We start from the raw sequence: 26999 nt of genomic DNA, 5'->3' as shown, positions 1-26999 counted from the left end.
GAACAAATATCTGCTGCAGGGACTCCCCTCTTCAGAGCCGGAGAAGTAGCCATCCCCCTAGTGGAATGGGCTCGAAGCCCATCTGGTGGGTCCTTTCCCGCCAATCTGTAGCACTCAATTATAGCCAAAATAATCCAGCGGGATATAGTCTGTTTTGTCACTGCTAGTCCCAATTTATGGCAAGTATAACTACAAACAGTTGGTCATCCTGACGCAATTTTGACATTCTTGAAATGTAAAACCTGAGAGCCCTTTTAGGGTCCAGTCTATGCAATCTCTCCTCTTCTTTGCCCAAATGAGGAGGAGGGTAAAATGTTGGTAATATGATTTTTTGTGACAAGTGAAAGTCAGAAACTACTTTTGGTAAGAAAGAGGGTTTAACCTTAAGCACCACTTTGTCCTTGTAAAAAGTAGTATACCTGTAGAGAGCCTGTAACTCACTAACCCTGCGGGCTGATGTTAAGGTCACAAGACGGACAGTTTTTAATGTTAGAAGCCTCAAGGACAGGAGTGCAGAGGCTCAAAAGGTATACAAGTTAAAAACGTAAATACCAGATTTAAATCACAAGTTCGGACATGAAAAGGGATTGGAGGATACACATTAGTAAGCCCTTTCAAGAATTGAATGATTAATGGAATTTTGAAGTAGGAAACCTCTTAAGAGGAGCGCTTAAAAATGGACAGCGCAGCTAGGTATCCTTTAATTGTCCCAATCTGGAGCCCCAAATTGGCTAGATGCAATAGGAAACAAAGCACCAGTGGGGTGCCACATTGAAAAGGGTCCACATTCTTATCCCTGCACCAGATACTGAATTTATTCCAATGATATCGGTGCAGGGATTTAGTTGCTGTCCTTCTGGCCAAAAGCAAAAAATCCATTATGTCATCCGGAAGATCCCAATCCTTGTATCTCAACCTTTCAGAAACCATGCGTGAAGTTTGAGTGTTTTGACCTCTGGATGGAGAACACGACCTTCCTCTTGCGAGAGAAGATCATCACTTTGCGGAAGACGTATTGGGGGGGGCAGATGGACATGTCCAGAAGGTCCGGGTACCACGTCCTCCTGGCCCAATCTGGGGCAGTTAGGATCATGGTTTTCCCGAACTTTCTCAGCCTCCTGATTACATGAGGAATCACAGGGACTGGAGGAAACGCGGACTGGAGGAAACGCGTACAGAAGTGGAAACTACGAGTCCAACACAAATGCATCTCGTAGAGCTCCTCTCAGAGGAAATTCCCTTGAATGTACTGTTCGCACTTCCGGTTGACTGTGGTCGTGAACAGATCCACTTGAGGGGTTCCCCAAAGGGCGAAGATCTCCAGAAGGACTTCCTGAGCTAGCTCCCACTCGTGGGAAACTGCTCTGCCTGCTCAGAGCATCTGCTACCGCATTCTGCTCTCCGGCTAGGTGAACTGCCGATAGAGAGATTCATTATTTTATTGCCCAGAACCGGAGCTGCATTGCCTCTCTGCACAATGGTAGTGATCCTACGCCTCCTCTCTTGTTGAGGTAGTACATGGCCACCGTGTTGTCTGTCATTATCAGGACATTCTTTCCCTGTACAGAGGGCAAGCCTTTAGTGCTAGTCTGATTGCCCTCAGCTCCAATAGGTTGATGTGTAGTTTGGGCTCCGATGGAGACCAACGATAGCTGATTGTCAGATCTTTGATGTGGGCTCCCCACCCTGTGAGTGAGGCGTCCGTCACTACTGTTATCTCCGGCCATGGTTGCCAAAGAGATTCTCCCTTGAGGATATTGTTGTTGCAGGCCCACCATAGTAGATCCTGAGAAACTGCGCTCGGGACTTGCAGAAGATCCGACATACTTCTGAGAATTGGGATCACTGAGTTCTGAGGGCCCATTGAAGAGATCTCATCCTCAGTCGAGCCTGTGGCACCAGAAAAATGCAGGATGCCATGAGGCCAAGCAACCTCAGAAAATCGAAGGCCGGCAGATGCTGGGCATTCAGGAACTTTGTTACCATCTGCAGTATGTGGAGAGCTCTCACCTCGGGGAAGTATCCAAGACTGCCCCGATAAACTTGAGCTTTTGCGATGGTATCATGTAGGACTTCTTGAAATTTAGGGAGAAGCCCAGATTGTGAAGGAAGTGACAGGTGATTGACAGATGTTCCTGAGCTTGTTTTGGAGAACACGTCTGATCAACCAATCGTCCAGGTAGGGGTAGACGTGAATCCCCCCTCTCCTGAGACTCGCTGCCACTACCGCCATCAGTTTGGTGAAAACCCTCGGGCGGAGGTCAGCCCGAATGGCAGAACTCGAAACTGATAGTGAGAACCACCAACCGCGAACCTCAGGTACTTTCTGTGCTTGGGATGGATCGGCACATGAAAGTGAGCATCCTGTAGGTCCAATCATACCATCCAGTCTTGGAGCTGAAGAGCATGAAGAATCTGAGAAGGATAACCATCTTGAACTTGGCCTTCCTGAGGAACTTGTTCAAGTTTCTTGAGTCCAAGATGGGTCTCAAGCCTCCGTCCTTCTTTGGGATGAGAAAGTAGGGGGAATACCAACCCTTGTTCCTCTCCGATACAGGTACAGGTCTATTGCACCTTTCTCTAGCAGGGTTAAAATGTACTGCATAAGGAGCGGATCTAGAATTTTGACAGTTTGTTCCCGGTGGATGGTCCCGAGGCCTTTTTAGGAATGGAAGGCAGTAACCTTGAGCTACTGTCTCCAGTGCCCAAGCATCTGAAGTAATGCCTGCCATTCTTACAGATGCTGTTAGATTCTGCCTCACACTGGGGTTTTGTTTGATAAGGCCTCAGAGTGACTTGTGAGGCGGCTGCAGGAGCGGCTGAGGGCAAAGATGCAGTTCCTGAGGCTTGTTTTGCACTTTTTCCTCGTCCACCACGAGCGACATTTCTTTTACCTCTTTGTATGGCCTGTCCTCTTCCTCTACCAGAAGAGGAGTAGTACCGAAAAGAACGACCCCTCCAGGAAGATGAGCCCACATAAGGTTTCTGATGGTGTCGCATAGAGGCGCTAAGAGATTTAGCGCCGCTTTTGAGGTCTGCAGTTTTTCTAAGCTTTCATCAGCTTTACTGCCAAACAGCCCCAAGCCATCAAAAGGCATGTTGAGTAGTCTGGCCTGCACATCCGGTGCAAACCCCGACTTCCTCAACCACGCAAATCTGCGTAGCACAGTGCTTGCAGCCATGGATCTGCTGATACTATCAGCAGTATCATGTTCAGACTGGAGACATTCCCCCATTGCCTCCTTTCCGTCTTTGACAATATTCAGGAAGCCTTCCCTTTCCTGGCCTTCCGGAATATGATCAGCCGCCGCCGAAATGCAGTCCCACAGGGTATGGGTGAACCTGGCCAGGGTACAGGTGACATTTGTAGACTTGAGAGACATGCTAACCGAGGTAAAGACCTTACGGGCCCAAGCATCCACCTTCTTATCCTCTCTATTCAGGGGGATAGATGGATAGGATGTTTGCCTTGACGAAGTTGGTGCCTGAACAACCAGACTTTCTGGAGTGGGATGCCTACTTAAGTAATCTGGGTCAGAAATCGCAGTTCTATACTTATTTGGAAAATTACTGTTGACTGCGGAAGCAGTATCAGGAACCTGCCAGGTTTTTTTCCACTGTTCTCTGAAGTGCCCTATGGAAGGGGAGAACTTGGTCCTTCTGGGGGCCCTGGTCGAGTATATCAGTCATATCATCCTGATCAAATGTGGGTGAGGATCTACCCCAGCCCATGTATTCCACAACCCTATTCTTCAAACTCCTGTCCTTTGTATCTGCATGTTCTGCAGGGTCAGGTCTTGCAAACTCTAGCTCTGGTGACGTATCAATGCCACTAGTAGAGTGAAGGGTATCACACATGGACCTCTCTAGTACCATACTGCACTCCAAAAGGAGAAACCTCTTCTTCAGAGCCACTGTCTTCAAAAATAGAAGACACAGACTTAAAGAAGTCTGACTTAGGTAAAGGAGTAAATCTTCTTTCCTGTTCATGAGTTTGGGTCGAAGGAATCTTCAAGGACACTGATGATGTCTTCGACAAAGGCATCAAAGACGCTTTTGGCTTCGATGTCGAAGCAGTCTATGGCGTCGACAAAGTCGTTGAGGATTTCAACGACTTGTTTTTTATACGGTGTCGGGGAAACTCAATTCTCGAGGAATCTTCGACTATTTGACGTCGACTCGAGTCTTACGAGTTTCACCCATACTACTGGGTTTTACCACAGTAGTTCCTGACTTCCCTGTGTCGTCCGACGGAGCTACCGGGTCTGGCTCTTTTGAGGCTTCTTTGAGGGGGTCGAGGCCACATTCTCAAAGACCTCCATCATCTTCCTTCTAAATTCTTGCAATTTTCTTGGGGAATCTGACTTAGTCGGGCATTGTACCAATTCGGTAGATGTATCGGAGGATGAAGAGGGAGAGCTATGTCTCCTCTTAACGTTTTTTGAAGAGGAAGATGAAGAGCATCTCGATCTACTACGAGATCGGGATCTTTTAGAGTGTTTACGACGATCCGATTCATTCGATTCGCTCGACTTCTTATGTGTAACGCTCACCTGAATCCCTCGGAGGCGCGGGTCTGGTCTGGGCGTTCTCCGAACCTTCCAAAGTCACTCGCAGGTCTTTGGCACCACCCTGGAAGGGCCCCCTCCTTACTGTGATCTTAATCTGGAGAGTGAGATGTCTGTGGGCAGAGAAGAAACAGGGGTTAACGTCTGCCTGACGGGGTTTCGGCCCTTTCCCCTTCCTGACACTCCTACAACTCTCCTAGGCCGCACGAGCTCACCTTAGGTAGGTAAAAGCGGCGCTCTCCATCCTGCGTCTGTGCAGGGGCGCTGTAGCCAATTACTTCACTGGACGATAGTTCAGCCTTTTATTGCGGAGGTAGAGTCCAGAAGGCAAGACCGTCGTTAGCTGCACGAACGGTGAGTGCCTTATATGAGTCTTTTTATTGTCCTTTCAGAATCTTGTCTCTTTGCAGGTCCGGTATGCTGATCCGGTAAGTGGAGAAGTCCGGAGTTTTTGCAGGCAAGCAAAAAGTTCATCTGAAGTTAAATGCACTTTTAAAAGTCTTTTTCCCCTTTCTTTCAGGTCGCGGTGTAATCGGCGATGAAGACTGATGCCGAAGGATCGTGCCGGAGGATGGACAGGTATCACCACTTAAGGCACGTGAGTAGAAATGGAGTCCTGAGCTCTAATAATGTCCTTCTTGTATTTTACAGGTGCGGACAAATGGCGCTGAACGGAGCTCGCGGAGACCGTGGCACAGGTAAGCAGATATCACAGAGTTATCGCTAACCTGTATTCTTTGTAGTTGCAGATGGCTGGAGAACGAAGAATCGCGGCACGAGGCCTTGGAAGGCGCCGGAAGGTGGTAAGAGCAGCTCTGGTACTTTCTCGTGCTACTCTAATGTTCTCGTTTTCCTTTTTAGATGTCGCGGAAGGCTGGAGCTGGATTCAGGAAGGTAAGTTGAAGATTTTCCTGTTTTCAGGTGCAGAAGAAGAAGATCAGCTGGAGCCGACACGGTGAGCGTCCTGCTGCTATTGCAGAATAATGCGAAGCACGTGAAACCAATCGGGTGTGGTTTAAATAGCCTTCAGTAGTGCTTAGGCGTCTTCTTCCACAGCTTTCAGAGATAAGAAAAGAGTTCCAGTATGTAATTCTTGGGAGTGGTGCTGGCCCCACCCAGCAGTTAAAGTAGTCCCAGCAGGATTGGATGAAGAGTTCATCCTGCAGTTAGGAAAGCAGCATGGTCTGCAGGAGGTAAGTCCACCCAAGCACCAATCCTTTTTTATATGAGCCCGGCGCTTCCAGTGCCGGGACTGGGTCCCTTTATGAGCATGTGCCTGGCGCCGCTGGCGCCAGGACAAGGTCCAAAGGGCCCCTACGGGGGCCGGCTTGTGCCTGGAATAAGGGTCATGACCCTGCTTCCAAGGATGTTGGGCTAGGTCTGACACCTTGGAGGCAGTGGTCATGACATTATGTCTTTTTGACGAGGCCTTCGAGGAGCCTTAGAAGCGTCCGGCCCCACTGCCAGTTTACCTTTCCTCACACAAAGGGCCTTCTCCATCATCGACTGACATGAGCCACAGTCGCCGGTTCGATGGTCTGAACCTAGGCACCAAAGACAAACGCGGTGAGGATCTGTAATCAACATCTTCGATCTGCAGTCGATACATTTTTTGAACCCCGTCTTGGGAGTAGAAGGGGTGGAAGAAGACGACATTTTCCGAAGAAAATTTCGAAGTGCGCCGTTCGAGAGCAAAGCAATCGGAAAATTGGAACTAAAGCCAAAGGGCGCTGCACAAGCTATTTATACTGATGGTGACGTCGACACGGTACGGAGCCCGTTGCGGGACCTCGCCGCCACGACCTCGTGCACAGCGCCCTCTGGCGAGAAATATTTTTCCAAAGCAGCAAAGCTGGCAGGATACGAATGTCATGAGATGAGGAATACGTGGGAGGACACAATCCATTCGATAGAATCTTTTCACATGTTCATTCGGGCTGTTTTGTTTCCTTGCAGTTCTTGTTCCTTGTGTATTTGATGTTGGAAAACCGCTCTAAATGATCACTACTGTAGTGTAGTGTACCTGATAACAAAAATAAAAACAATAAAGACAGGTAAGGCAGGCCATTTGTTTATCTTTCTTTTTATCATGAGAATTTTCCTATTATTACTAGCCTTTCCCGGCGTAACATACGCCGTTCTAGCATATCTTAAAGGTAAATATTGGTCAGTAATTCATAGGGTCACTTCTGTCCCCCTTCTTAAATATCAGAAATTACCACTGATCGCTTCCAGGTGTCACGGTCGGGCTAGACGGAATTTCGCAGGAGCTGATGCTGGCCCCACAGACCCTCACCAGGAGTTCACCTTCCAACCCTAAAATAAAAGCTGAGCTGAGAAACCCAAGAAAGGGAAAGGGGAAGAGGAGAAAATAAACGAGATACTACTGCCCTGCAACCTTCTGGTAGGCTCTGATATCTGTGATAAAACAAATACGCTTGGTTACTTATGCAATAATGTACATTTCTTTTCTTAAAATATTTTTCAACATATACTAACTTCTTTACCTCTTTAACCTCTGTTATGACATAGAGGTTATCAATTCATATTGAAAACCCTAAAAAACTGTTGTGGTTCTCTTAATGAAACTTGCCACAATGCAATTTATAGACTCTTTAGAACTCTAAAGTGAATGACTCTTGCAAGTGCTTAACAGTCTTGAATATTCTTCACTTTTGCTTCATTACAATAAACTCAGTAAAGTCTAAACCTAGATGCTTAAATTAATGCAGTTTTTCTTGTAGTATAGAAACTCCTTTTAGTGTAAAAGTTACTTGAAAATGAATATTCTTTAACTTCCTTGAATGCAGCTCCTCCCGCGCATGAGTTTTATATTCACACGCGCATATTCGACGAGAAAAATTAACACGTGCACGTACTTCTTAAACAACACGCGCTTCAAAATCTTGCCCAAGTCCTTTACTCGACCCGCGCTTTAAATTCACGTACACGCTCACCGCAAACGCGCGATTGACACGCGAAGTGCTAAAGACGTGAAAACGTATACTCGCGCTAAAACAATCTCGCGCACAGTTCATTTGCACTCGCGCACTATCGCTCACTGCACACACGCGATTTATACGCGACACTGCTAAAGATGTAAAAACTTGTACTGGCGCTAAAAACGATCTTGCGCACAGTTCATTTGGACATGCGCACTATCGCTCTCGATATCCGTGCGCTCCCATGAATGATGCTGCTGAAGATTCGAAGACTCGCGCTAATGCCGTTTGAAATTTTATCACTCAGAAAACAACATTACAAACTTGTCACGCACAGTCTTATAACTTCTTTTCTTATTGCTTTAAACAGTGTTAAAAAAGTTTGCTCACTGTATAATCATAAAATAGCTTCAAGTCAATTAAATTCTTACTTCTTTAGTGGATTATCTGACCTCTGGAAGGCCTTACGTAAGGAGCTTAATAAATGTACAAACAGCTGCTGAATTACTATGGATAAAAGGCAGTTTAGAATCTTGCTCACCTCCCAAGAATCCAACCCATTATCCTTCCACCAATCAGACAAAGCAAACATTTCATTGTTCTTCAAACCAATCAGATAAGGTTTCCTTCTCTCCATCTTGACTTGGGCAACCCACAATGTTTATACTTAAGGAAACTGCTTCCTATTCTATGTACAGGCCCTTTCCTGCTACCAGACCACCTACTCCAGCCATCCCTTACACCAGGAAAGGGACGTAGGTCCCTGTGACTTATTGTCATTGAAAAGGCTAAACATATAGATAAATGTTTTCCTTTGAATTTGAAGGTCATATTTGTATCAGAATGAGAAGTATGCAATAACAATATCTAAGTTCCATTGATTACACAGGCCTCTATGATGTGTCTTTGGAGACACGTAATGGTCAACCTTGTTCCATTGCAGAGTCCCCGTGATGGCATAAGATTGCGTACGATATGATATGGCATGACATTTTTAACGCGCCTGTACACAAGTGTTTCTAGGCGCGACAAGACAAGGAGGGGGGAACAGAGGGAGAACACCACAATGATCTTACTAGGCCTTGTGTCATTCAGATCGAGCAAGCGCAGGGAAGGGGAGAATTGTACGGGGGTGGAGAAGTGCATGTAATAAAAGTGCAGCCATCGGGTGGCTCAGTGCAGGTAGTCACAAAAAACGCAGCCAACGGGTGGCTCATAAGTGCAGAGACAGGGGGCTGTAGGGTTACAGATACAGGGCACAAGTGCTGAAGGAGACAAGAGGCAGTGCAAGGTGCAAATGGACAGGCAGGGACCTGGACCCAAGTTCAGAGGGTGGCCAGGTGACCAGTGCGTGGAACAGACAGGTCATCAGCAGGGGAGAGGAAGAGAGAAAGCAGAAGCAAAGAGGAAGGTCTTGAGTTGTTTCCAGAACCGGAGATGGTTCTGCTCAAGTTTGAGAGAGGCAGGGAGGCTGTTCCAGAGGGAGGCCCCGGCCGAAGAAAGAGATTTGCACCCAACTCTGCTTGGAAAAGCGGCTGACCCTCAGAGATTTGGAGGTGGATGAGCGGAGAGCTCGAGATGGGAGCTTAGGTAGAGAGAGTTGGAGGTAGTGCAGTCGCGGGCCCCAGAAAGCCTTGTGGACAACTCAGAGGGTCTTGAACTTGATCATTGCCGCCACTAGGAGCCAATGAAGATATTTCAGACCTGGAGAGATACGGTCCCTGGGCTTGAGGCCAAGGACAAGTCTTGCAGTCCTGTTCTGGATAAGTTGTAGAGGACAAAGAGTAGAGGCGGGAAGATTTAAAAAGAGGCTGTTGTAGCTGTCCAGCCTTGAGAGGATGAGAGCTCTATAGGCAGTGAAATTCTGGGGGAAAGGGAGGAAAGAAAGAATACCTCTGAGGAGGTGCAGCTGATAGTTTGACGTTTTCGAGATGTCAGATGTGAGGAGAGAAGGAGAGGGTGGAGTTGAAGATGGCCCCCAGGTTCTTAACCTCACAAGTTCCGATGAGAAGGATCTCTGTCTTACTGGCATTAAGGCAGAGATCATTGGCGGCACACCACTCCTAAATTGCGGACAGACAGTCTGGAATGAGAGAAGGAGTAGAGGCGGCTGAGGGGAGTCTGAAAGAGAGCTGGGTGTCATTGGCATAACACTGAAAGCTGAAGCAGAGAGTAGCAATGTGGTGGGCAAGAGGTGCCAGGTATTGGTTGAACAGCGAGGGAGAAAGGTTAGACCCCTGGTGAACACCACAGGTAGAAAGAGAGATAGAAGAGAGGAAGGACCCCAGTTGGACCTGAGAGGGTTGGACAGTGAGAAAGGACATCAGCCAGAACTGTGCGCGACGCAAAGCAACAAAGGTGTCTAAAAGATCAGAAAGGTATTTTCGAGCAATCGATGTTGCTAACGTGTCATCAACTTGAGAATTCAACATATTGGCAATTAACAAAATCTTTATACAAATTCGATCGCTTTGCAGGGAGACAAGATCCAGAACATCAGTGACCAGCAGCCTAGAACCACAAAAGCATCCGTGGACAGCTGCACGCCAACTAGTTCACAGTCATTTTCTACATCAGCTCTCCAGCCAAGGTAAGCAAAACAAGTGTAAGATTGAAGTGCGTAAAACAGAAGGTGATTTTTGCACCGGGGCACAGCGCTATCATAGTAGCGACTGGTCCTGGTACAAAAACCATGCAGTCAGAAATGGCAAAGTATTAAAATTCACCATCAATTTACTAACAGATTTGGCCAACCCCTCGCTCCATATGAAGAATAGAAGTAGGCAAAGGTCCTGCACGATAACTCAACAGGAGTAATTTCTCAACAAAAAGAGGCAAACTTTACAGTCATTGGTCTACAGGTCAGAAAAAAAGATACATATATACCTTTCTTTAAAAAACGAAAGTTACTGAATTATTTGAAATATGATGAGCAACACAATTGATAAGAATATTTATTTATTTAACTTGCAGAAAATCGTTTATTGAAAAAGAGACTTGTCCACACCTGATGAAGGGCGTCATTTGCCCAAAACGTGTCGTGAATTAGAGATTCATAACAACAAGAAGGCTATCCGCCAGGAGTTGCACAATGAATTTTGAAGGAAAAGGACCAGTGTAGTTTGAAAGAGAACAATAGGAAATTAACTTTCGTTAGAACATTAAGAGACACTTTACGCCAATACAAATAAGAAGGAAATAATTTCTTGTTGTTGTATCAAAATCAATTACTAAGAATTATTAGAAATTGTTCTAACCTAGAACTGTTATGTTCATGCACTGTTTTTTGAATAAGCAAAAGTCAAATGAATTTATGTTTATGTTTACTTTATTCAATTCAGATTAAATAATATGTTGAAACACATCCTAGATAAATATAATTTTGTATTGTTTAATGCCTAAAAGTGTGCACGGAGCGATGATCATCAAAGTGATCCTCAAAGCTTTTCTATTAGATTTGATCCTGTAGAGCAGGATCTGGCTCTGGGGCACCTAAATAGAAGTATACATTTCTGTAACACAGAACAAGCGCTGAATGTATAAAGTACAAATTGACAAAAGGTGTGCTCTTCTACACTTCTTTACGAAAAAGGACATCAGCCAGGCCAGGGCCTGATCAGTGATACCAAGGTTCTCCTGGAGGCGCTTGAGCAGGATGGCATGGTTGACCGTGTCAAAAGCAGAAGAAAGAGAGGAGAATCAGGACAGAAGGAAGGTTAGAATCAAGGTTAGAGAGCAGGTATTCACAGATGTTCAGGAGAGCAGTTTCTGAGCATCTGTCCACTCTGGAGCCAGACTGATGGTGTGAGAAACCTGAGGGTATTCTCCTAGATAGACCTCGAGAAACCCTTATTCAGGTGGCCAGGGGAGTGTTGGCGTTCTCGGATCTCGACCATGGGGGTGGACAAGCGAGGATCACCTGGGTAAGGGGCTTAAGGTTATGCTCAGGGGAATGTCCCAGGTGAAACGTGGTATGTTACCGGGGAAGAAGATTAGGAGAGTGAGATCCCTGAGACCTTTATGGGCTCTGACACATCTGCCCCCCTTCTTCCCATTCAATATCTCGTACTCAAATCCACCGATACCTATGTATGGAACAAGTTACCTACCTGTAACTGTTGTTCTCCAGCATGGGTCTGGCATGGATTCACATGCTCATGAATATTCCCCGTCGTCAGGCTGGGAATCCTCGGTAAAGAAAAAATCAGTATCAGTTTCGTTTCTGATCTGTCTTTCGTAGTAGTAACCAATCACTGATCTCTGCGTCATACTGACCTCAGCCAATGACTGCTCTCTACCTAAGCCCCGCCTCTGGCAGCCATCTTCAGATTTGGTAGCACGTGAAGTGGCAGTATGACCAAGTGAAGAGCCGCAGAGGGGTAGGCGGGAGGGTTCGCATGTGAATCCATGCCAGACCCATGCTGGAGAACAACAGTTACAGGTAAGTAACTTGTTCCTTCTCCAGCATGGGGTCTGGCATGGATTCACATGCTCATGAATAAAGAATACATAGCAGTACACACATGCACAACCACGGGAGGTGGCAAAGGCTCAACATTAAGCATTACATCAAACTCAACATTAAGCAATTCTTACATCCTCACCAGGCTCACCTTAGGCGAACAGGTTGCGCAGCACTGCTTGGCCGACCCTGGACTCCTCCCTGGAATCCCGATCGACGCAGTAGAATTTCGTGAAGGTGTGCGCCAACCTCCACGTAGCAGCCCTGCAGATGTCCAGCAAGGGCACACCAGATAGGAACGCTGTGGTAGCTGCGATCGCTCTGGTGGAATGGGCTCTCGGACGGCCAGGCAGCGGTCGGTTTGCCAACCGATGACAGTACATGATACAGCCGGAGAGCCATCTGGAAATGGAAGCCTTCGAGAGAGCCTTCCCCTGATTGACAGGTCCAAAGTTCACAAAGAATTGTGACGTCTTCCGAAAACACTTCGTGCGGTCCACGTAGAACTTCAGCGCTCTAGCCACATCCAGCGAGTGCAAAGTCCTTTCAGCCGGCGACAAAGGCGACGGGAAGAAAACAGGCAACACCAAGGGTTCGTTGAGGTGGAAGTCCGACGGCACCTTTGGCATGAAGGAGGGGTGCGTCCTGAGCACTACCCTCGTGTCGTGAAAAGTCAAGTACGGGGCCTTGCAGGAAAGGGCCTGGATCTCTCTCACCCGTCGTGCGGAGGTGATGGCCACAAGAAACGCTGTTTTCCACAAGAACTTCAACGGAGCTGAGTGCAGAGGCTCGAACGGAGGTCCCATAAGCTTGGTCAGCACCACGTTGAGCTCCCACGCCGGGGCCGGAGCCTTCACCGGCGGGAACGATCTGAACAGTCCCTTCATAAACTCTTTCACCAGACTATGAGACCACAAAGACGTCCGCCCCGTGGTTCTGGTGTATCGGGAGATCGCAGCAAGATGAATCTTGATGGACGCGTGCGCCAGTCCAGCTTTGGTCAGCGTCCCAAGTACTTGGGGAGCCGTAATCCGTAGAGGGTTAATCTTCTGTGCGTGGCACCAGACAGAGAACCTCTTCCATTTGTGTCCGTAGCATTTAAGAGTTGAGGATGCCCTGGCCTTTGCAAGAACCTCTCTGCAGTCGGCCGGTATGTCGTATCCTCCAAACTCTAACGCTGCAGGAGCCAGGCCTGCAAGTTCAGCGACTTCGGGTCGTGATGGAGGATGGCGCCTCCTTCCCTGGAGAGAAGATCCGCGTCCACCGGCAGCTTGATTGACGGGGACGCTGACAATTCCAGAAGGTCCGGGAAACATATCTGCCTCGGCCACGCAGGTGCGACGAGGATCATCCTGCACTGTGACCTCTTGAGCTGGTTGATGAGCCAGATCAGCAATGGCAATGGAGGGAACGCGTATAGAAACAGGCCCTCCCAGGGGAACGAGAAAGCATCGCCCATGCTCCTCGGCTGGGGAAACCTGCTGGCGAACCTCCGGCACTTGGAGTTCGTCGCCGTCGCGAACAGATCGATCTGGGGTGTGCCCCACCGTCGGAAGAGGCGGTCCACTAGATCCTGTCGTAGTTCCCACTCGTGGCACGAGCGCAGCTCCCTGCTGAGTGAGTCGGCGATGGTGTTTTTTATCCCTGCCAGATGAAACGGCACCAGAAACATCCCTTGGGCGACGGGCCAATGCCACAGATCCTGCGCCTCCCTGGACAGGGCTGGGGACCTGGTTCCGCCCTGTTTCCTGATGTAGAACATGGTGGTGGTGTTGTCGGTGAAGATCCTCAGCACCTTGCCCTTGAGGGACGGAAGAAAGGACCCGAGGGCCCAAAACACTGCACGGAGCTCCAGGACGTTGATATGGAGGGACTTCTCCGTCGGGAGCCAAAGGCCTCTCGCGTGCAGATATTCGGTGTGCGCTCCCCACCCTTCCAGGGAGGCATCCGTGGTCACTGTCTCCTGGTGGCCGGGGGTCTGGAAGTCCATGCCCGCTGTCAGATGCGCGCTGGTGCCCCACCACCGGATCGCTCGTCGGAAACTCTCGTCGAGTGTGATCCTCTCCTCGAAGCTGCCCGTCGTCTGGACCCAGCGCGCGTCCAGGAACTCCTGCAACGGGCGCATCCGGAGCCTGCACAGGCAGATGAAGTAAATGCAAGAAGACATCATTCCGAGGAGGGACTTGATGGACCTCACTCTGGCCGCGTCCGCAACCAGCATCTGCTGCACCTTGCCCAAGATGGCCCTCGTCCTTTCCTCCGACGGAGAGGCCAGAAGCGACACTGTGTCGAGCTTCGCTCCCAGAAACAGAGCGTCTTGCGCGGGCACCAGGTGGGACTTGGCGTAGTTTATGGAGAATCCCAGGTCCGTGAGAAGTTGGACGGTCCTTGCCGTGTGCTCCACGGCGAGCTCCTTCGTCTTCGCTCGGATGAGCCAGTCGTCCAGGTAGGGGTAGACGTGGATCCCCTCTCGGCACAGCTGCGCCGCCACCGGTGCGAGGTACTTGGTGAACACCCTGGGTGCCGACCTCAGCCAGAAGGGAAGGGCTCTGAACTGATAGTGACGTCCTTGGACCACAAACCTGAGAAACTTTCGGTGTCCCTTTAGGATGGGAATATGGAAGTAGGCATCCTCCAAATCCAACGACGACAGGAAATCGCCCTCCTCCAGCTGACCCAGGACATGTTGGAGGGTGACCATCCGGAACTTCTGTGCCTTGATGAATTTGTTCAGTCGTCGTAGGTCCAGGATGGGACGCCATCCTCCCGTCTTCTTCTTCACGAGGAAGTATCTTGAGTAAACTCCGGAGCCCCGAAGCCTCTTTGGGACGAGCTCGATGGCACCCTTCTTGAGCATCGCCTTTACCTCCAAGAGAAGTTGAGGGATGTGATGTTCTTTCCTGGCCACAGGGGGGACGCGCGGGCACCTCTTTAGAAACTCGAGCGCGTGACCCTGGGCTAGGGCGTCCAGCACCCAACGGTCGGTGGAGATGGACTCCCACACGCTGACGAAGCTCGCCAGCCGGCCTCCCACCGGGGCGCTTCGGTGGGGGCACGACCCCACGGCCGGTTCAGTCCTGCTTCGACAAAGCTTTGCCGCCTTGTCCTCCTTGGCGACGATGGCGGGGTCCGCCTGACTTGCCTCGTCCCCTGTAAGCTTCTTGCGACGACGAACGGGCCGCTTGACGGTAGGTGGAAAATCCGCCGCCGGAACCTTTGGAGGCACCCTGTTTGCCTCCGCTGCTCCGAAAGGGCGGCCGCCGTTGCTGGAGAACCCCAAGAGCCCGGGCCGTCTCCGTGTCTGCCTTGATGGCTTGAAGGGAATCGTCCACTGTTTTCCCAAACAGGTTGTTTCCGTCGAACGGCATGTCATAGACTCTGGTCTGCACGTCCTGACGGAAGTCAGTAGCCTTGAGCCTTCCACGCCGCCTAAGGCACACGCCATTGCCCAACTGGCGAAATCCAGTGTCAGCGATGTCCGTCGCAATCGTAATGGCGTGGTCCGACGCCACCTCTCCTTCCTGCAAGATCTCTAGGGCTTCCGCCCTCTTGTCGTCCGGTAGGAAGTCCAGCAGGGGGGCCAGTTTGTACCACAACTCCCGGTCGTAGCGGGCTACGATAGCCAAGGCGTTGGCCGCCTTAATCGTCGTCGCTGCAGACGAGATGACTCTGCGTCCCATCGTATCTGATTTCTTTCCCTCGCCGTCCGGCGGGGAGGTCGACGTAGAGGCTGCGCCCCCCCCGCTTTCTTCCTGGCCGCCGCGGAGACGACCGAGCCCGGGGTCGGCTGTGCCCGAAGGCACAAGGGGGCCGCGTCCGGGACCCGGTACTTCTTCTCGTACCGATCCCTTCTAGCCGGCGTCGCGGATGGGTTCTTGAGGAGGGCGAGGCCCTCATCCCAAATATCGTCCAGTAGAGGTACAGAGAGGACCGTCTTCCTCTTGGCCTCGCCCCGTTGATAAAGGAAACCTTCCTTCTTCTTCTCTTTCGGGCAGAGCTGGAAAAGCTCAGATGCCCTGGCGATCATGGAGTGAAACGATCAAATGTCGTCGGGCGGGGAAGCCCGGGTGGGAGGTGACGACGGCAGATCCTCGTCGTAAACCTCGTCGTCCGTACCCGTCGCGGCCGTGTCAGTCCCCGTATCATCCCCACGAGTCGTGGACGGAGAGGAGGGCTGAACAGGGCGCGATGGCTGAAAAGGAGGTGGAGGATGAATCCTTCTTCTCTTGGGGGGGGCTGCCAGAAGGGCCTGGCTCCGGGTCCCCCGTCGGGAGCGGTTCCTCCGCTGGTGGTAACGGCAGTCTCGTCCTTATCTCCGAGCATAAGGACTGTATAGCCAACAAAATGGCCGCCGAGTTGTCTTGCGGCACTGGTTGAGGGGAGTCCGACGGGCGGTTAGGGGCCCCGTCGGCACCCTCGACGTTATCGTCGTCTCCTACATCGGGATCCCTCCCGACGGGCTGGTCTTCTTCCACGCCAACGCCGTGGCTTAAGACTTCGATCAGCTCTTCCTCAGATTTTGAGGCCGAATCCACGACGACCTCCTGCCCCCCTTTTTCTTCTCTGTCGGAGGTTTCACGGGGGTCCTGTCGATGGGCATAAAAGAGGACTCCCTCCGCGGTGGCAGGGAGACTGAGCCCCGAGGTCGCCACCACTGGTGTAGCCTCCACAGGCTGAGCCAGGGCCGCCACGACTGTCTCGATAGAGGCCTTGGCCGGATGGATTAAGGCTTTCACCACCTTAGGTGCGCTCACCGCCTTCTCCTTGGGGGGAGGGTCACTGCCTCGCTCCCCCTCCGATGGGGCCTTCGAGCTCGACCGGGGTCTCCCCAGGAGCTTCGCCGGGTGCTCGGCCTTCCTCTTACCCGAACCAGAGCGTTGGCTCGTGGTTTATGGCGCCGGGGAGGATGCGCCCTGCCTGGCGCCCGTAGAGCCCGACCGTTCGGCGCTCCCGGTGCCAGCGGACTTGCGGTGCTTGGCCTTGTGTTGGACCCCCGTCGCCGGGGTGTCCTCAAAGGTCTTAGAAGACCGCTCGGACTTCTTCTTCTTCTCGCCTGATGGGCTCTTCCCTTCCAGCCAGTTGGCGAGACGTTGATGGCGGTCCTTCATGGTCCGCTCCGACATATTGCCGCAAAACGCACAGTCCTTCTCCACGTGCGTCTTGTCCTCATGTAGGCAGTAAAGACAAAGGGAGTGTTCGTCCTCCTTAAAGACATTCTGAAGCTGGCATCCAGGGCAGACCCTGAACAGCTTTCCGGGCGTCGAGCTTCCCTTCTCCTGGGCCATGTCCGAGATGAGCCTGAGAAACTTCTGGAGTCCTCCAAAAGCGTGGCTCGATGAAATCTTCACTCTTGAGGGGCGTAGACGAATCCGACACGGGTCCCCGTTGATCGGATGAAGAAACGGTGGAACTTGAGGCTCTTTTGACCGAAAAATAGACGTTTTTTGAGAAAAAACGTGAAAAAATAGCACTAACGCTCGAGAGCAATAGCACGAGGATCCCAACACTTGAACGTGCGGTAAAAATCTGAAGATGGCTGCCAGAGGCGGGGCTTAGGTAGAGGGCAGTCATTGGCTGTGGTCAGTATGACGCAGAGATCAGTGATTGGTTACTACTACGAAAGACAGATCAGAAACGAAACTGATACTGATTTTTTCTTTACCGAGGATTCCCAGCCTGACGATGGGGAATATTCATGAGCATGTGAATCCATGCCAGACCCCATGCTGGAGAAATAACCTATCCCCTAGGATATCAAACCCAGTCAAAATCCGAAACCGTCCCTCCCAAAACCCCTGTATTTCCGTGCCTTACCTGCATACACACGGTCATTCTTTTCCAAGCCCCTCTGGTCATTATTTCCTGCACTCCCCTTCTGCTCAGACAAAACACTACCATTCTCACAATTCCCCCTGTTCACTTCATACTAATAATCCCGGTCATTCCCGTTTGCCCCACAGACCCTATCAATCCTGTCTCTCCGATTGTCATCTTCAGAACACCCAATCTACTATGACAGAACACTGCTATTCCCACAATCACCTATGTTCTGTTCTCCATCCCGGTTATTCTCGATCATTGCACAAACCTTCCATATCCCGTTCCGTAGGATACTCTGACACGCCACACCTGACGGCCCTTTCCCTTCTCCACAGGGGTAAAAGACAGAGCAAACAGGCGTAATGAGGGCAAGGTGAGAATGTCATACAAAACGATGAGGTGGCTAAGCAGGCGCTGCAGTTCAAGAGAAGTGGAAAGGCAGCAGGAATCGAGTGGGTGGCGAGGAGAGAAGTGACCTTGCCCTTTTCGTCCAAGACCGTGGAACCTTCATGGAAGAGGGACCAAGACCGCGAACAATAGCACAAGTGTTTTATAGCAGATGTCAATGGTACATGGGGTAAGCCTATGCTGATAAGCAGGAGCGAGGGAAGCTCCCGTGACCATGGTACCGGCCTTGACTCCAATGAAGAGGCTAGCCAAGCGGTTCATCACAACAGGTGAGTTGAGGGGAGAGACGATAAGAACCGGGCTGTGTTGATTGAGACTCGCAAAGTGGCAAGTTTGAACCAAAGTGCTATGAACTATGAAAGAAAAGTAACAAGTGTTGAACGGGAGACCAGCTGCAGAGGCAAACCGGCTGTTAGGCAGAATCCTGTGCAGTACCCTTAGGGAACACTACACAAGATTAGGACTACAAGTCGTAATACAAGTTCACCTTTGGCACAAGCCTGTACTACACTGGTGAAGTGGTATCAGTAGCGGAGCAGCCAGACTTATCTCAAGAGCAAATGAGCAGTAGTAGAGATTACACCAAGGTCCACAATTACTGTGACTCAAGCAAACACTGACTCAAGGTTTCAGGTAAAAAATATAAGTACATTTATTTTTAAACCATCTGTTCACAAAACACTTCACTTCTATTAAATCAAAACCACACGTGAAATACACTACACACATCAAAGTCCACTTGTTCCAACAAATTCAAGGTAAGTACATTAGGATTTGACAGACCAGTGTTGCGATACTAACGCGTACCCTCAAATAGAAATGCTCACGGAATTAAAACACACTTTGTACTTTAGAACATCAAACAAGGGAAAAGTGGATAAAATCACAGGCAATACTTTTGTCAAGGCAATAGGATCAGAGGACTCGTTCAAAGATACAGATAAAAGTCAATAGGCCTGCGCCAGTGTCACTGGAGCAGATGCTCAGTTGCCGAGGATCACACGTTGAACAGTTCGAGATTCGAGATGCCAAGAGTACTTAGATATTGTCAGATGGAAGGAAAAGTTATAAGAGGGAAGGAAGAAAGGACAAGCCTTCATGGAGGAAAAGCGTTCTACCCGATTCCGTACGGTCGGACGGAGAGAACGACCAAATGTGCACAGTACCTTACTCCGTTGAACAAAGCTGGTGCCACGGCAGTTGTTCCTGGTAGTTCCTGCAGACTCACGGTTCCTGTCGTGGCGACAAGAAGGACGACGTCTGGAGCGATCTGCACTACCCAGGCATGAGGACAGCAGCAGCGAAAAAGCAACGATGAATAAAAGGTGTGCTCCTTTAAATCAACAGAGGGCTCTTCTGATGGCTATCCGGACCACTACAGCACTGCAGCACTGCAGTGATTTCGACCAAGGAGAGGATTCTCTGGCTGAAGAAAGGTGAGCTGGTTGATCCCACCAGGCTCAAGGGAAGAAGACTCCGGACTGGATCTTCTCTTGTCGTTGAAGGGTAGATAGCTCAGGACTGCAGCAGGGCTTCACCGGGACTCGGGGTTGCAGCAGCCATCATCTTCTCCGCTTCTCTTCGGTTCCTTGCAGTTCCAGTGGCGACTGACTTCCAGCCCAAGAGTCCTGTCTTTTATGCCAAAATCCCCCATTCACACAGCCTGGCTGTCAATCACACAGCAGAGTGGTTGTCCAGCCCGGAAAACCACCTCAGCCAATAGACACAAAGTGCGACTTGGGTTTCCGAGGATACGCTGTACAGGTGGTGACTACATCCCTCCCTCACATTAAGCCCACCTAGACACCCAGGCGCCAAAAGGAGGGCTCCTTGAGAGAAGCCCGCCAAAAGACAGTAAACAAAGAAGGCAAACCTGGTTTACCACGCAAAGTAAAACTCAAGACGGATGTTAACAAAAAGAAATGGCAATTAAACCCAACCGGAGCCGAAATAAAAAGTATTTGGGCAAGCAGGTTTAAAGTTCGAGGCTACCAAAATAGCCTAAAACATTATCACGTTATGTAATATAATCGCGGTAGAAAAATTAGGGTAGATACCACTGCCACCGGCCAAGTCTCAATGTTAAGGGAGCGAAACAACGCTCCAGGAGACACAGGTAAAAAGGGCTAGGAATTAACCCTTTCCAATACTCCATATAAGATGGGGTGTACTGGACCTTTGCTAAAAAATGACTATGTAAGGTTAATGGCAACTTTACCTTTTCTGGGGGACAGTAGTCAGCCCCAGAAAATGGAGTCGGTGGGAAGTCTAAAAGACAACCCTGTGTCACTGCACTGAAGGTGCTGTGTAACACACAAAGAGTGGGGCTCATGAAGTGGTGTACTCCAGAGACCACAATCACAAAAACAGTAAAAATACACATGGCAAAACACAGGTAAGAGTGGGGAAAAGCTCACACTCTTACCTAGTGGAAAAAATAAACTCCAGATATCCAGCAAAGCTGCTGAGGGACTCACTAGGTAAGGGAAATTAGCCATAGAATGAGAATTCTCCCTAACACCAGCACCACGTGGGTGCCAACTGGAGAGTCTCTGTTCGAGCCCCAAATGAGAGAAACTACTGATACCAGGCGGCCATAGGCGAGTCAGCGGAATAGGTCAAGGTGGTCATACTGAGGGTCAACCAAAATCCCTGTACAATTGAAAAACTTTGATCTATAAACTGTGTGAAGGCCAGGGAAATTAATCCCGCATTGAGAGAAAGCAAGGCAAGTGAATCCTGCATTGAGAGAAACCAAGGGACGTGAATTGTGCAACACTTGAAAGTAAAGTGAATGTGAAGAAGAGAGGTCCGAGCCCGACGGAGGGAGATCCTGGGGTGAAGCCATCACCCTACGTGAATCTGTGGTAAACAATTAAGAAGGGTCAGATCACAGAGGAGGGGGACTCAGGAGTGAAGCCATCACCCTGCGTGAACTGTGACTAAAGATAAAGAAGGGTTAGCGTCCAGAAGAGGGGGACCCAGGGGTGAACTCATCACCCAGCGAACATTGGAAACAAACTTTCATTTCTTAAAGTAACTTTTGTTTTTGTTAGTTAAGAACCCAGGTCCTCGAAGGCAAGAGACCTTCAAAGAAACGATACTTGGACATAGATGGTCCTGAGAACTGCCATTGGAACGGTTGTCTCGTGTTGGAGAAACCCGAGACTGTAGTGTGCTCCAAACTCCCATCTTACCAGACGCACAAAGCATGGGGAAGTGAGGCCCAGGCTACAGCATCCTGGCATATTATATGAGAACACTTCTTTCTTTTCTTGAGAAATATCTCACACCCCTTTTTTGTATGAGATGTGAGGTTTGGCAATAGGTTTCTTACTATAAGACCTTTTATTTTGACATGACGCCACAAGGACTGCCTTATTTTTCATTTGATGTTTGTCGCTTGGTCCCATCTTAGATTTAGGTTTAGAATAGGTGTTTTTCCAACTTGCATACAGAACTCATTGTTCAATAAACACCCTTGAACTGTGATCACTTGTGCCTGTCTTACTTGTTGCCACAATGAGTTCCTCACATAGGTCATGGAGACAACCAAAAGAATCAGTGTGAAGGTTAAGCTGGGAGATGGCCAGCTTTTCCAAGAGTTTGCCCAGCAAAGGAGTGGAGAGGAAAGATCGGCAGAGGGCTTCTTTAAGAGGGCCAGGGGAAGCACAAGGGAGTGCTTCAGTGGGTGTGGAAGGTTCCAGTGGCAAAAGAATGATTGCAGAAATAGGCCAAGGCTGGAGGAAGGGTGTCGATGTGGTCCTTGATGGTTCTGGAAGTACAGAGAAGAACCTGTTTTGACGAGACTTTCATAGATCGGTCTGGAAATGTTGTCAGGGGTGAACAAGGGAAAGGAAGGGAAGGGAAGGGAGGAGAGCCGGCCACAGGCGGGGAGGAATAGGACGAAGAGGAAGAGAGGATGGACAGGATGTCCTGAGTTTTAGTGATGAAATGAGAAGCCGAGGGTGTACAGAGGGTATGGGAGGGAAAAGGAGAGGTAGAGACTGCAGCTGGATTGGCCAGCTCCTTGCAGATTTTGAAGAGTTTGGCCAAGTTGTTAGATGCCGCAGAGACGCTCTCTTCTTGGCTAGGACAGAGTCTGCACTGCCTTTGGAGCAGGCAGCAGGCCAGTTTGTCAGAGGGTGCACCTCTTGCCCTCCACTTCCTCTCCGCCCCACGAAACTTGCGTTTAAGGGTGACTAGGTCGGAATCGTACCAAGAGTTGCACTTGGATTTGGGCTATAAGCAGATCCTCATGACAGGGGCAAGGACATCAAGTAGCATAATTACAGCATCTACTTTCGATTTTAGCTCGTGAGGATGCATTTGTCCTACAGCATTTCGCTCTTTAGAGACTGAAACGTTGAGCCGGTAATTAACTGTTAATTGACACTGGAACCGATGCGCCCTGAGTTAAGAGAGAATTGGGGGTGTAAAGAAGCAACCTGAAATGATTACGAATGTTTGCGATAGTAGAAGATGAAGGTGACCATGTGGAACCATGCTCATTCTATTTGTTAAAATGATACATGTTGCTGAAGTGAAAGGGCACACAGAGGTGCACTTTGCCATTAGGACAGCAGAGGGTAACCTTACACTGATAAATTGCATCAGCTGAGTACTGAAACAAACCTAAGCATTTTATATATAGAGATTGAAAAGCATTCTGGGATTCTACAAGTGAGCAGAGAGATTTAGTGTTTAGCAATACAAATGAAGATCCCATGATGCAGAGAAACGTGTTCTCTGAAAGGCGTGAAAAAGAATGGATACAAGTGGGAACATCTAAAACATGATTTAGTACTCACTGCTTTTTCCAGACGGCAGGTTAGATCGACCACCGACACATTTGGAACAGGTACACGGAATGCCATGCCGGTGAGTTTCCTGTAAAGAGATGTAACATTAACGTCCTTCTTACCCAATGATACAAGTCTGTACTCTCAGGCCATACCCAACCCCTCTGGTCCCCCCCGTGATGTTCCCTTGTGCCCCCCCTTCTTGCACACTGGTGTTGCCTGGTTTGCTTGATTCTTCTACCCTGCTCCCCTTATGCCCCTCCAGCCTACTTTCTGCAGGAGTCTGTCCTGATACATTCTGGTTTCACCATCACCGTCTTGTGGCCAATGCTGGATTTGACTTTTATGGACTTCATTGATTCACGGTGCGTCACCCTTTCCCAACTCTCATGCTGGACTTTGCATCTTGTACTCATGGTGGCCCTGAATCATGCTGTTCCCATCTTCATCTTGTATCCTGGCCTGGGACATTATGTGTCAACTACTGACAGCTGCAATTGCATTCGCTCTCCCCTCTTGCTTCTCCACTCTTTTTGACTGCTTACTTTCTGTTCTCTCCTCCTCCCCTCCTTCCCTTACTTATTCTATGCACTTACTCTATCAGAATTGTCCCTGGACCCAGTATGATAGCAACCTCATCTGTCTCCTCCTCCCTCCCCTTACTGCCTCTCCTCCCCCCTCCAGCACTATCTGAAATTTTGTCGGGCCTAGGATGATAGTCGCTCGTTTTGTTCCTCCCCCCCCTTTCTGCACCCCTCTCCCTCATGTTTTGTTTTTCTCCGGCTCTACCAGAAATGTCATCAGGCCTAATACGGTAGTTGCCTGTCTGTTTCCATTTCCTTCCCACTCTCCCCCTCCCTTCCTTCTGTATGTCTTAGCTCTTGCACTATCTGAAATGTCGTCAGGCCGAGTACGATACTTAATCTCACATCCTTACTGTTAATGGCCTGTAAGAATGTCATTGTATTTTCACTTTTTCCCTCCCTTGCCTTGAAGCACTTTGAAACACATTGTGTATAGGCGCTATATAAATAAACATATCATATCACACCACATTTCGCAGCACACAGGTTCCAAACTGGGATTTCCTTTTACCTATGGTATTAGGAAAGGGGGGGAGCGTGGCCTGGTGCTCATGGAGTGAGGACGCGGAACTCTTGAGCTCCGGCCAAGCCCTGTAGTCCGATCCTGATTGTGGTACTTTAAGACTGCTGCGTCGTCCATCTGACAACCCAACTGTGGCTGGGGCGAAGACCTGTGCTCTGCTCCTGATCCTGACGAAAATCAGAGCCCGGGTACCCTGCCTGGCGCTCCGGCCCGGCTCCCCCTTCCCTGAGCTGTCCTCGCAAAATGGCGGCCTTGAAGCCTCGGAGAGCCTGAACCGCATTGGGGGGCCGGCGAGGTGTCGACTCCTGGGACTATCCGAGCATCCACGCTCATCGCCGACCAGGAGAATCCAGTGGGGCAGGGGGACCCCCAGAACCAGGCTCTTCAGCTCGATGCAACGGACCAACTGAATCGCGCCCCGCAGCCCGACGCGTCATAGCTGTGTGGTCGGGACTCGTCCGGCGAGACTCCCTGCCTCGCAACCCGAGCGCTCGAGAGGAAGGCGTGCTGAGCTGCTCCCCCCCGCAATCAGCGACCCCTAACAGGTGACTGCCACCGCGGATCTCCGGTGGTACCCCCCCGAAATAGAAGTGGTGGGAGGATGCGGGGGATCTGGGAGACCCGCGGCTCCCCCTGGACTTGCCTGACACTGCGACAACACGCCAGGGGCAAAGATCCGTGCTCCGCAACTGCTCCCATTGATAATCGGAACCCGGGTGCCTTTTCCGGCGCTCCGACCTGGCCCTCCTCCTCCTCCCTGGGCTGCGCTCCCACAACGGCGGCCCTGGGGTCCTGGAGAACCTGAGCTACGCGGGAGGGCCGGCGAGGTGTCACCTCCTGGGATCAGCGGACCATCCCCGCTCACCGCAGACAGGGAGAACCAGCGGGGTGTGGGGACTGGCGGAGCTGGACAGAGGCCTGCCACAACATCACTGAGAAGCCTGGGACTCACAACACGAGCGCCCGCAAGGTAGGCGCATAGACCCGCTCCCCTGAACCCAGCAACCTCCGATAACAGGCTGCCACTACATGTGCCCAGGGATCATCCACTGGGACTTGCGTCCTTCTCTGGCTGTGGCATTCCATCCCGACAACGAACCAACTAAAGCGGGCCCTGGAGTGGGGGCGCTACCCCTCCGCGGCAAAAGCAGAGAGGCTTCGGGGGACCTGGGAGGCTCCCGGCTCCCTCCGAACTGACACACCAAGCAACGAGCGCTTCCTGGCACCCGTGGCCCACTGCGACAACATCCAAGGGGCCGCGCTCCGGAATCAGCACCAGAGACAGAGGCACCTAACTAGATGGAAGTCCGAGCCCTGCGAAGAGTGGAGCCTTGTGCTCAAAGTACCTGCCACGCCGGTGCCAACGGGCAAAAGGGGAAGCTCTTCGAAGGAAGTCAGGCAGTTCGGGTTAGTGCACAGCAGAAGGAGAACATGTTCCGCAACTCAAGCGCAGCCTCCACAGCGGGCAGAAGCAGAGCGCGAGTACGGCCAAAAGGGTGCTGTTTTTACACAGCAGGGAAAAGCAATGGGATACTGCAGGAGGGCGACCAGATCCTAGCTAAAACTACTCACCGGTCCCCGAAGCAAGCAGACCCAGGCTTCTCCACGTTAGTTTCAGCAGCTGGCAGGTTCAGAAGAGCAGGGAACGCCTCGTAGTCGTGTAGAGCAAAAAGACGTCCAGCACGAAACCAGCACAGTTTTGTTGCCGCAGCAGGACAACGGAGCGGCCGTGTGTATTCAAGCCAAATGTACACTCCTCCCTTCAGACCTGGGGACGCCAAGCGTACGAAGCGTGGGAGAGTGACAAGGACTCGAAATACAGCACAACCTGGCGGCAGTTGCAGAGCAGGACTCCCTTGTAAGCTGGTCAGTCAACTGGATGGCCCAGAGACACTTCCGAAGGCTTACTTGGCAGGAGATGATGAAGTCGCCGGGAATAGCTGTTCCTGCTATTCCAAAGGTCGAAGCACCAGTACAGGCCTTCTGGTTCGATCCAAGGAGGAAAGGGCTTCACAGGACGACAGCAGTGCAAAGGAGGATTCCTTCAGCGGGTCACCAGTGATTCCTCGGTCCAGCCTCTGGGTTGCCGGATACTTGGCTCCTGTATTCCTTCGTTCGTGAGAACTCAGGAGATCGACATGGTAGTGGTGTTTCCAGCTCCCTCTTATCCACGGTTCCCTTCGCGCCAAAACGGAGGGGAGCCAATGGGAGATCCGCTCATCAACACACATACCATACGTGGACCAATCACGGACCACGGTGGTCCCAGGCATTCACACCACCCCAGACTCTCTGGCACCCAGGATGTGTATTGGGACCAGACATCCCAGCCCACATCCTGGAGGCACACAAACGACATGTAGAAGCCCGCGAAAGCAACCATGGTTCGCAGGAAAGTACATGCCCAAATAAGGAAGGCCCCGGGTCGCCCGACCTGGGGAAGGTGAAGGGAGCAAGACGGTCAGTGGACAGGACAAAGGAGCCTCGTGGACTGGCCATTTTGGGAGCCAGGCCACCATTTTGGGTTCAGTGCGAAAAACGTGCTCAGAACGCCAAAAGGAGCTCAAAATAAACAAAACGATCGCTGCCACCATTCCAGTCCCTGAATGACTTGCACTGATCAAATACCATCCTAAAAGAGTATCTAGGGCCTGTAGAAGGCTAGAGACCCAAGAGAGCTGTAACTTAGCTTACAGTGCCCTCTTGTGTCATGTTGCACTAAAGCCGCAACATGATAAAAGAAACTACGGGAAACAGCGTTCCCCGGTACTGACTGTCTTAAGGGCATGTCAGTTTCCCCATAAGAAAAGGAGCGAAAGCCCAGAGAAGTGCGGCAGAAGGCTGTACTTCTCTGGCAAAGTCAAGAACAAGGTTAAAAACAATAGCAAAA

At 50.5% G+C, this 26999-nt stretch overlaps 1 protein-coding gene across 4 annotated transcripts in view; it reads right to left on the bottom strand.

Moving 5' to 3' along the window:
• The window catches only part of LOC138579460 (glyceraldehyde-3-phosphate dehydrogenase-like), a 1247463-nt gene that overhangs the window by 497988 nt on the left and 722476 nt on the right, over nucleotides 1-26999 (bottom strand). For all 4 annotated transcript variants that reach the window (XM_069649792.1, XM_069649794.1, XM_069649793.1 and 1 more), the window contains one exon: nucleotides 23012-23090. In XM_069649792.1, coding sequence (XP_069505893.1) covers nucleotides 23012-23090 — 79 coding nt within the window. The remainder of the gene's footprint in view (nucleotides 1-23011; nucleotides 23091-26999) is intronic.

This window comes from Ambystoma mexicanum, chromosome 3p (genome assembly GCF_040938575.1).
Source record: "Ambystoma mexicanum isolate Mex_15411 chromosome 3p, UKY_AmexF1_1, whole genome shotgun sequence".
Lineage (NCBI taxonomy): Eukaryota > Metazoa > Chordata > Amphibia > Caudata > Ambystomatidae > Ambystoma > Ambystoma mexicanum.
This window is presented reverse-complemented; position numbering and strand designations above follow the sequence as displayed.